This window comes from Xiphophorus maculatus, chromosome 18, assembly GCF_002775205.1.
Source record: "Xiphophorus maculatus strain JP 163 A chromosome 18, X_maculatus-5.0-male, whole genome shotgun sequence".
NCBI lineage: Eukaryota > Metazoa > Chordata > Actinopteri > Cyprinodontiformes > Poeciliidae > Xiphophorus > Xiphophorus maculatus.
Genome location: NC_036460.1, coordinates 372501 through 383995, shown reverse-complemented (window position 1 = coordinate 383995; position 11495 = coordinate 372501). Strand labels below are relative to the sequence as shown.

At 47.7% G+C, this 11495-nt stretch overlaps 1 protein-coding gene across 10 annotated transcripts in view; it reads right to left on the bottom strand.

Annotated features, from left to right (window-relative positions):
* Positions 1-3253: 3253 nt before the first annotated feature.
* plekhg2 (pleckstrin homology and RhoGEF domain containing G2) overlaps positions 3254-11495 on the bottom strand; it is a 59818-nt gene continuing 51576 nt past the window's right edge. For all 10 annotated transcript variants that reach the window (XM_023350890.1, XM_023350897.1, XM_023350896.1 and 7 more), the window contains 4 exons: positions 10641-11495; positions 10002-10221; positions 9525-9932; positions 3254-6344 (listed from right to left, as the gene is read on the bottom strand). The exon at positions 10641-11495 is cut by the window's right edge and continues 643 nt beyond it. In XM_023350890.1, the coding sequence (XP_023206658.1) occupies positions 4160-6344; positions 9525-9932; positions 10002-10221; positions 10641-11495 (3668 nt within the window). In that variant the 3' untranslated portion in view covers positions 3254-4159. The remainder of the gene's footprint in view (positions 6345-9524; positions 9933-10001; positions 10222-10640) is intronic.

Here is an 11495-nt window from a genome sequence, read left to right as displayed (position 1 = left end):
AGTTTATTCGTGGCTTCTCCTTGTTCGAGTCGAGTTAATTTATCTGTGAACGTTGCTCACCTGGTTGGGCTCGTAGACGGCGGGATTTACAGAAGCTCCTCGTCTGTCTGTGCAGCGAACCGCGCAGCAGCCTGTGACCAGAATGTGAAATCAGCTGACTAAAAGCGACATTAGGCTGCAGAGGTCTGGTTTCGGACAGGCTGGAGGCCATTGGGTGTTTTCAAGGCCGTCTCTGACGTCACGTGCAAAATGTCATTGCTATGACGTCATTATGGAACCCGAACAGAACCCCCGAGGTGACCCAGTGCAACAGGAACAACTGTTACAAGATGAAGCTCGTTAGCAGATAAATTAGCAATCATTAGCTTAGCGACAAAATAATACGAGGCCGTATTATTTTATTTTTATTATTCTATTATTAGGTCAGTCATTGGTCCAACGATGATGATGATGATGATGATGGCTCCTTGACACGTTTTCGTCAGAATCACGTCCACAGGTTAAAGGTCACAGAACGGGGTCAGACTCAGTAACACGGATCTGCTGTAGATGCTAGCATGAGCTGTTTCTATGTTCATTTTTCTACATGATCCAGTTTGAAGCTGAACTGTTGGTTTTGCTACAGTGAAGTTTTCACACATCTAAAGTCAGATCATCCATTGATTTTCTGATGTTTCAGTGAATTTGCTGTTTATGGTTCTGGAGCGGAAAAAGATCCAACAACCTCTGAGGTCTGACCTTCAGACCAACAGACTCAATCTGATAATAAGACTTTACTTTATGATACTGATATTTCATCATTTCATGCTGCAAAAGCCACTCAGCAGTTAGAAGTAGAGTCCACATCATTTTTAACATAATGTAATGTAAGTAAAATGTCAAGATAATATTTTTATAGCTTATCATCTCTGAGAAAGCAGAAATAAATTTATTGCTTTAAAATGATTTGCAATTAAGATTTTGTTTAAATTTAATTTCAGATGAACTAGTCTATGACTGTCATCCTAGCTAACTAGCTGCTGTAATTTAGCCACTGAAAGCTTCAGCTAGTTACTGAGAGACCTGCCCTGAACCTGACCCAAACCCGACCTGAACCCGCCCTGAACCTGACCCAAACCCGACCCAAACCCACCCTGAACCTGACCCAAACCCGCCCTGAACCTGACCCAAACCCGCCCTGAACCTGACCCAAACCCGACCTGAACCCATTCTGAACCCGCCCTGAACCTGACCCAAACCCGACCTGAACCTGACCCAAACCCGACCTGAACCTGACCCGAACCCATTCTGAACCCGCCCTGAACCCATTCTGAAAACATTCTGAACCCGTCCCAAATGTTGGTTCTTCATGTTGGGACCGTTTTGGGGTTTCTGCCTGCTGGTCGCCTGGGCGGTCTTTCCCAGTTTGGACTCTTGAATACTTTGGTCTACTGAGGAGATCCTGGGCCAATCAGTGACTGCAAAGCCCACATCACCATCCCTCCACCACCGTGCTTCACAGCCGCGCTCCGGTGTTTCTGCTGATGCGTTGTGTTTGGTTCTGTCCGACCTGGTTCTGTCCATCATGTCCTCTCTGGTCTCGTATGTCCAGAGGACTTTGCTCCAGATCTGCGTTTTCTCCTTCAACCTTTCCATTCAGCCATTCTTTAACCTGCATAGTTCTTTGGCTTCGGGTCTCTGAGCACTAACTCCTAGGACAAGAAGCAGCAACAGCTACTTTGAGGTAGTTTCCTAAAAATCAAGATATTTACAAAATCCTGGGACAGAACCAGAATAAAACAAGAACATCATTTCTATGAAACAAGAAAAACGTCATAAAAAGCCTGAAAGTGAGATAAAAATCAGAGTAACAGCAGAATCAGACATGGTGCCATTGAAACTCTCAGCGGATGATCAGCAGCAGCTGATCAGCACAGCAGAAGCTGCCGTTCAATTCCTGTCAGCTGGTTTAGTTTTCGAATCAAAACCATTTAAAACATAAAATATTTGAATAAAACTGATTTAGTGCAGGTTTGAGTCCAGAGCAGCTCATCAACATCATCATCAGTGGTGGAAATCACCACTAAACTGCTAGCTTTCATTTAGCACATTTGTTAGCTTTAAGTGTTTAGCAGACGTAGTGTCCCCTAAATAATTTTTTCAGATAAATTATGAAGCACTGATTTACAGGTCTGTGTGTAATGAGACAACTGATCCTGTTGAGGGCGCTATACTATGTTGTAGAACACGTTTTGTCGATGATGGTATCAAGATGGCTGAGTTTAGCAATGTAGCATTAGCTTCCGCTAGACTATGTTAGTACAATGTTAGCTAATATCTAAAATTTACTTGTGCTAACTCATTTGTTAGGTAAACTTTCAGTTTATAAAGTGCAACATGAAGTTTTGGTTATCAACTGTTAGGAATTCTTCAAATAGATATTTATATTCATGCTCTTATTTTGAAGTCTGTTTATGCAGCAGTTCCTTTTCCTCTGCTCATGTTCTCCACCTTGATGCAGTGAAGCAAATGTTTTTTTCTGTACCCAGAATGCATTGCTGTTTGTTTTCTGAGCAAAGCTTTAGCGGTGCATTTGGCAAAGTCAACAACAGTTGACCCTGCTGAGGGTGCCATGTTAGGTTGCAACACATATTTTGTCATTGACACATGATGGGTGTCAATATGGTTGGAGTTAGCGCTTTACCATTAGCTTCCCTAACTACTGTGTTGGTACAGCCCTTTAGCATTAGCTTCTGCTAAATGTGGAAACATGTGGTATTTAGCGAAGCATTAGCTTCCGCTAACTACCTTGTTGGTACAGCCCTTTAGCATTAGCAGAACTAATGTTTATGACTATCATTTTACACTCCCAGACCCGTTTGTACAACTGCCAGAATAACCAGATCACAGGAGTTTAAATCTGTGAAATGTATTAATAACCAGCATCTGTAAGACAGAAATGAACCCTGAGCTGCACAGCAAGCTGCAGGTCAAACACTGCCAGACGTCAAGTAAAACTGAAACTGCAGCATGTTATCAGAGCTTCACGGTTCAGTGTCCTCTTACAGGTACAACGCCTCTCAGGATTATCAGATGCACACTTTGGATCTTTATGCCCAATGGCAGCAGTTTGTGTTCAGCGTGTTGCGTCACGCAGCAGATGCAGGTTCACAGGCTCACAGGTGGAGCGGATTCATGTGGAATTTATCTCATGCATTTGTTAAGACATGCAGCCAAAACATCACATTTCACTGAAACCTCTGGGACACGAAGATGGAGATACTAGTTTTTATTTCTGTCCTGTCACAAAGATTATCCCAGTTTGTCTCCAGCAGTCTGGTGAGACATCGAGCCTCCGGACCAGAACAACCCTACATGCATCCGACCGGATGTAACCGACATGACGACAGTATTTGTTAACACAGCTGGAAGATTATGGGAGCATCTTAATGAGCTGGACTTTATCGGGCCGCAGCGCCGAGAGCAACATGGAACCATAAACAGCAACAAGTTTGGTCTGAAGTCATCTGAGGACCTGCAGACACGTCGTTTAAAAAGAACTCTGTGCAAAAATACCAAGAGGACTTTAAGGAGATTAAGTGCCAAAGGAGGAGACTAACTTCATAAATAAAAACAGGAATAAAAGTTTTAAAAAGTTACAGGTTGTTACAGAATAAAATAACGCTAAACTTCAAGGTGTCGGCCTTTCAGAGGTCCTCCTGCTCTCCAACATGAGCTAAAGAACATTAAAACTTTCATTTCAAAGAACCTTAAATCTGCAGAAATTCAACTTTCAAATTGTCCAGGACATCCCAGTTCTTCATGTCCAGCTCTGAGTTGTGTGGATTGTCTTTGGACCCCAAATGTCCAGAAGCTTTGTGATCCATGTGCGAGTAAATCTCTTCAGATCCAAAATGTTCTTTTCAGTTCACAACCAACTGAAAAACACTGATGTGGCCGGGATCTGGAAGTCCGAATCAAATGTCCGGCGTTCCTCATGTTTAGGTCAAGTAGAAGTTCTGAAGTCCAGATTAGGACCGGATCCAGAGGGTCTTGAGCAGCAGCTAAAGATGTAGTCCTTACAGTTTGGATACGTGCACATCTTTCCCCAAGCACGTCGTTCTCTGTCCTGTTTGCCCGCTTGTTCTCAGAACCGGATCCATGGCTGCCGTTCTTCCCTTCATGGCCTGTTGCACCCCTGAGGAACAGGCGAGAGTCCATTGATGCTCACTCTTCTCGCCATCTGGTCCTGGCTCCCCGGAGGACCAGCTCCGCCCTGCAGGGTTTGAGTCAGGCTAACCTGGGCGCTGCTGTACGAGGTTATTCGGCCACTTCCAGCAATCTGGAGGTTCACTGTGGTGGCATAACTGGCCTTCTGGCTCCCCTGTTTGGGCAAAGGGGATGATATGATGGGTGACAGGGAGAGCGTAGAGGGTGGAGGGGGCGAGGCAGTGACCTGAGGTTGCCTCTGGACCTGGAGGCTGTGGAGCTGGTGTGACTCTGGTGGAGGGGAGGTCAATCCAGAAGGGGAGAAGATCAGGCATGACGAGGAGGAAACAGTTTGCTGGTGAGAGGGCCAGGTGACGTAAGCACAGATCAGCTGAGTGCGACAGCTTCCCTCCTCCAGTTGTGGGTCGCCCCAGTCAGCCTGGCCGTCCGTTGGACATGGGGAAGGGATGAGATGTACTGGAGATATGGGCGCAGAGGGACTCACGCTTGTTTCTGGACTGTCTTCTCCGTTGTATTTGCTTGACAACTCTCGGACGTCTGGCCAAGGGACACTGGTGAAATGTTGCCCACTAATAGCACCCTTACCAGAGGCTAACCTGGTTGGGGAGAGGGGGCATTGCAGACCGGCTCGAGGGCTTAGGCAGGATGGGGAGCTGCTGTGGGAGGACCACCCACTGTTTGGACTAATCGGACAGGACTCCTGCTGTTCAAAGGATCTTCGGCTGGATTCAGTGAAGCCGAGGGAGCTTTGGCCGAAGTCGGCCCAGGAATGACGCTGTGTGCTCCGGGCTGGACTTGGAGGTCTGTCTGAAAGGGTGGAGGAAAGGGGCCTGCGGACGATTTGGGAGGGAAGAGGGGAGGAAGGAATCCTGTATGTCTGAGATCCTGAAGTGGATGAAAACAAGGAAGGGGAAGCTGAATGGCGAGGGTTCCTAGGTTGAGGCGCTGCTACATTATTTGTCCAAACTGGCACCCCAATAGGAGGAGGGGAGAGTATCCGGGGGCTCACACATGCAGAGGAATCACCACAACTGGAACCATCAAAGGAAGCCCTTGGTAGGTCCAAACGGAGGTCCAGGTGATTGTGGGAACCTCCGACCCGTGAACTCCGGGGGTGGGGGGGCTTGTTCGCCATGGGGGAGGAGTTATGCTGTGATGGGGAGCAGAGGCGAACAAATGATGCTGGAGTTGGGGAGGGAGTTGGAGATTGAACTCGTGAGCTGGGTTCAGACGCAGAAAACGGCCGCGCTACACGGTTGTGAGATCCGGACCACAGAGGATACTGACTCTGGAGGGGTTCGGTACGGCCATCAGCCCCTAACCAGCCTCCATTACTGACAGCGCCACCTACATACCTAGCAGAATTGTTGTTGTTGCTGTTCTTCTTGCCAAGTTGTGGTGAAGCAGATTTGGAGTGAAGGAAGGAAGGCCGTGGTGAAGGGGAGGAGCACCAAGGCTGACGAAGGCCTGCTGTCGGAGAGGGAGGGCACTGAGAAACAGAAGGCGGAGACAGACATGAGGACCGGACCGAGGACGGGGGACATCTGGGATGTTGGTACCCCTCCTTAGTGCACCCCAGCTGGGTATAAGCCAGCGCTGGGCCTAGCTGAGCTGTAGGAGGATTGGGTGAACGTGTGCGCCGTCGCAGATCCGGAGTGGAGGAGGGACTCGGATTCATCAGCTTTATGGTTGGCGCTTGTTGTCGGGCCGTTCCTTTCTTAGACATACTCTGACTGATGGACTGGCTGATGTGCGAGGCAGCTAGAGATCTGGTAAACGCTGAGGAGGAACAAGTGGGAGAATAGAGGGGAGGCGTTGGGGAGGAAGATGTTCCTCTTGATGATGAAGAGTTTCCACACAGAGGAAGAGATGGAGTTGGGCTTCTGACAGAGGAAACAGTAGAGGCAGTGGGGGACAAACAGGACAGCGCTGAAGTGAAGACTGCAGGAGATGCTGGAGTAGGGGAGGACACTGGGATGAGCCTGAAGGGCGAGGAGCAGGGAGGGGCTTGGACTGAAGAGGCGCTGGCAGATCTTAGAGGAGAAGGGGAGCGATGGACGAGGCTGGCGTTGAAGACTGAGGGGACGGGGCTTGTTGTCCTGAGGGACGATCCAGACAGCGGCTCGTCTGGCTTCCTGAAAACAACAACAACACAAAGTTAAGAGGGAAACTGAGACCAGACACTGAGCAGAACGCAGAACTTTCTCCAGTCTGTCTAGTTAACTTCAGCTGCTCCTCCCAGTTTCAGCCCAACATTTCAGAGGAATGTTGCTGTTTCTTTGACTTGTGATTACGCGTCTTTATGAATCACACTTCCAGCCAGTGGATGAACCAGTGATGAGTCATTACATACTGGTGAGTAACAACTTAACCGGCTTTTAGCTGAACACTTGGCTTGTGATATTCTGGTCCATCTACGTTCCAGCAGGAGAGGAGAAAGTTCAAATGAATGGCATCCAGCCCTTCGGCTTCACGAGAACCTGAAGCCGTAAACAAACATTCACTTTCTGACTCCAATCCTGAAATTTCTGGCCTTAGGAATCAACCAAGTTGTGGTTTTCATGTGTTCATGAAGGTTTGAGAGGTTTTGTCCTTGTTGTTTCTGAATGTTTTCATTATCGGTTCAGTTCGGTTAACTAAAAACATAATCTGTGCAGCTTGGGTCCTTTCTCCTGAGTTCTGCAGAACATTCAGGACAGACTCCCTCTGTGGGAATGAAAACAGGCAGAATTGGCAGGCCTGAAGTTATGTGATGTACTCTCATGTGGAGACGAATTACACCAAACTGCTCCTCTGCTTCCGGCCGACATCAAGGAGAAAAACCACCAACTGCACTCCGAAGCAACATTTCACACAACATTTCATCTGAACACAGCCCAGAAAAACAAACTCCACTTCTGTTTTTAAAAGGCATAAATGAAGAAAAGGTTCAGTTAGTGTTTCGCATTAGCCGGTGTGAGGAAGCACATGTTGGTGAGGTAAATATTATCGAGTTTCCACCCAACCTTTGACCAGGTGTAACCCCAGCCAAGGACAGACTGATCGATCCAATCAGGAAGTCATCTGGTCCGCAGGCGGAGGAATGTCTGCTTCATCTCGCTCCAACCAGCAGAGATGAAAACCGTCTGCAGTTTAACCCTTCTAGGACTACCATTATAAAAGTCCGCATGAGCATCTTTTTACATTTTTGGATGCTGCAGAGTCATTATTAGGAGCACTCCAATGTTCTTTACATCTATAAAATCCTTATAAGTCCTCCTTTCCAAGTTTGTATGCCATTTATCAATAATAACTGATTAAAAATAGAAAATTTGCAAAACAATAACAAGAACTCCATCCGTTTATAATTTTTTTGACATATTTTTGTAAATATGAAGAGTTTCCTAACTTTATTTACCAAAGTTCCCAATACAAAAAAGTTGCACACAAGCCTTCTAAACCAAACACAATTTATTTGGAGTTTTTTCAAAGCTTCGTTTCAAAGTTACAGCCAATTTTCTAAAAACAATAAAACGAGGGAAAATAAAAAAAATGCTTTTATCAGTGCAATCAGAAAAAAGAAGTGCAGAAGATACATTGCACATTGTACATCAACAATAAAATACAAACATTTAAATGAAAGTGTGTCAGTCTTTGTGTATTCACATGAGAAAATGTCTGTCCACATGACAGACATTTGCAAGAGCAGAGCCAAATAGCACGTGCAGGAAACGGAAATGACTTTCATGAAATCTCACCTGAAGTCATGTGACATTTCATGAAATCTCGTAGTATTTCATTCTGTCAACGTCAGAACAACACAGGAAGTGATTGGCCAGACCCGAGCTGATCTACAAATAGAGGGATGGATGCCACATCATGTTTGTGGACCCATCCTTTTTACTATAAATCTGTGAACTCGTCTGCGCGCGCACAGCAACTCGGGGGGGATGTTTAGGGTCGGAAAAGGAAGCGCAATTCTTACAGTTTAATATGCAAAAAAAAAAATTGCTCTACCTTACGTGGTTCGAATTCTACCGGCATTTGAAAAATATGTATGCATCTCAGATCGCCGGCGATCTGGTAGCCCGAATCGGGTTAAAGCAGATCTGATGTTTCTGGAGCTTCAGTCATGCAGCAATGAGCCCCGGCTGGCCCTACGTCTGAGTCATCTCCTGCTCGGCCGGTCCAGTGTTCGTCCATCACCGTCTGCTTTGGATCGTCCTCAGAACCAGAACCGGCCCAGACTGCAGGGAACCATCAACAGGCTGGCCTTCCCTCCATCCGGATCTGGTACAGGCTTCACAAAACGGGAAGCTATCACCTCTGCAGACCCCACACATGCTGGACATGAACTGTTTGGACTTTCCCCTTCAGGGCGGCGCTACAGAGACGGTTTGTACCGGACTGTCTGAGCAACTGAACTACCAACAGCCAGAATGCCGAGGTCAGCACCAGGCAGCCTGACTCCGCCTCATCTTCTTCTTTAATATGTTTATAAAACCAAAAAGGACAAAAGCATTCTATTTCATATATTTAACTTTTGATTTATGCGACTGAGAGCAGAGCAGAACCAAAGTCAAATTCCTTGTTATTGTGCACAAAGTTGGCAGCTGCATCTGGTTCTGGTTCTGATTACTGGATCAGAACAGAGACTGGGTCAGACTTCTCCATGACGAGAAGAACTCTGGACCGCCTGGTTGCTCCACAAATAAACTCCACTGATTGACTTATAATGTTCAGACCTGAGGTTTGAGCTTTTCTTACATCATTTTGAAGAAATATCAAAAGCCCATAAGATAAAAGGTGTCCATGTTGTTTTGACAAAAGTTTTACATTTTTCTTTATTTTAAAACATAAAACTAAAAAAGAAGGTGATTTTTAAAAAGAAATCATAAGTTAGTAAATTATTAGTGGCTCTTTCTGTGGACTGAAGTTAAAATCGTCCTAGAACGATGCTGTGCCCCCTGGTGGACACTTTAGGCATGTCAGCTTCCTCTAATTACATAAAGAAATATTTGTATCAGAATAAATGTTTAAACCAGAATAAATGTTTAAACCAGAATAAATGTTTAAATCAGAATAAATGTTTAAATCAGAATAAATGTTTAAACCAGAATAAATGTTTAAACCAGAATAAATGTTTAAACCAGAATAAATGTTTAAATCAGAATAAATGTTTGTATCAGAGTAACTGTTGGCCCGATTCAGCTTCTGCACCAACAGGCTCAGATTTTTCTTCTTCGTTTGGATTTTATGTGACCAACTCAAAGTGTTGAACACTTTAAGTTTTATTTAGAGCTCTGACGTCTTCCTGAGATCTCAGCGGTACGTACCTGCGCTCCCACGGTACCGCTGAGGCCCGGTGGACCCCGGCCAGCAGCGAGTCGGCCGAACATGGACTGGGTGGAGTTTCGTCTTTCTGAGGACCGGCGGCGATCTTATGGTCCGTCGGGTCGACTGTGTCCGGCCACCCAGTGGATCCGGCTGGTCCTGACCCATCTTCTCTCTGCGTCTCTTTTGGGGATGGTTCTTGGCTCAGGCCCGGTTCCACGGTGGTTCTGGACTCTGTTGGAATTGGGATCAACCCAGGACGACCCCCCTCGTCTGCCTCGTGGCGTCCAGCCGCTGCGTCTCGGTCGGGTCCGTTTCCCTCGGCGACCGCCGGCGGAGCGGAGACGTTTCCAGATGTCCGCCGTCCTCCAGCTGCGTCCACACGGTGCCCTTCGTCCTGCGCCGGCCCGCTGGAGGAGGAACGGTAAACCTGAGCAGGTCCGACCTTGATCTGGAGAACACGACCTTGAGGAACTCACCCGCCTGCTTCCTGCGGCTCTTCAGGCTCAGGAGAAACAGCGGCAGCTTCATCTTCCTCCTCTTCCTCAGCAGAGGAGTCCCGACTGGACCCCCGAGGCTGCGGCCCGGTTCTGGGGGACACGGCCTGGTTCTGATCACATGGACCTTCTCCTGGTGTCGTGGAGCAGGTGACGTCTCTGGTCCGGGTCACACTGGGCCACGCCTCTTCCTGCTGCAGGTCTAGAGAGCAGAAACAGGTTGAGACGTTTCATTAACCTGCTGAGCAGAACCGAAAAGGTCCGGTTCTAAAAGGTCCGGTTCTAATGACGTACAAAACGGGACCAAGAAGAATCATCTCAGAACTTTTCTGTGATTCATTTAGGAGAAGAACAGGAACTGTTCAAATCCTCAAAGATTCAACAAACCGAAGGAAACTAGAGATCTGGATGACCTCCGACCTCAACCTGCAGAGCCACATAAAGATGGTTCCAAAGTGGTTCTGGAGAGTCAACCCAACCCTCCAGAACTCACTGGTCTTCTGGTTCTGGTCTGCTAGTTGTGACCTAAAGAAGATCCGGTTCTGGATCTGGATCAGATGTTACTGATGAATGATTCTTCCTGCTCTCATGTTCACAGAACCCGACTGAAAATGGACCAACCGTCTGTCCGGGGTTCTGGCCGTCCCTCCTGGATCATAGTTTGGGTCTGGTTCTGGATGGGTCCGTTGCAGGCCTGGGTCTCTGTTTTGGTCTCAGAACCAGTCTGGGCTTCGGTCTCCTTTTCTTGCTCTGGTGGACTTTTGTCCCGGTTCTGAGCAGAAAGTTCTGACAGCCTTGCTGAGACCCATGCTTGGGTTCTGATGGTGCTGACCCGTTTGTGAAGCAGCGGCACCTTCATGGTGTTGGTTTTGGCGCTGTACATGCGGGCCAGGGTTTGGACCTTGCTTAGAATACGCTCAGAATTCTCCATCAGGACCGGGTCCACCACCGGGTTCGTCTCAAACAGGCCGATACCGGTGACGTCGGACCCCATCCCCTCAAACAGGGCCCGGTTGGCGCTGACGATCTTGGAGTGGCGGGACCACCGACCCACTTTGCTCTGACTGGGGAACCGCTCCAGGTTCTCCCTGAGGTTTGTTGGGTCAGTGGTTTTGGTTCTGGACCAGGTGGACTGGGTTCTGGCCTGGTTGGTTGTTTGGCCCGGTTCCTGTCCCGGCCCGTGTATGGAGGGTTCTGCCTGGCTCGGTTGGGGCTCGATGGTTCTTTCTTCGTCTGTTTTGTCAGGATGCTCAGAAAGAGCCAAGCTTTCTTCTTCTGTGGTCTTCACAGCAACGCTCTTTCCCTCTTCCGGTTCCTCTGGAGAACCTCTGAAGAACTCCTCCTGGACCTCCGGTTCAGGAAATGTTCTGGGTTCTGAGTCCGGGTTCTGCCTGGGTAGGGACGGTTGGTCTGGACTCTCTGGTTCCCCCTCCGGAGACCTCAGCGGGTCCTCTACATCGGCTGGAAGGGAGGAAG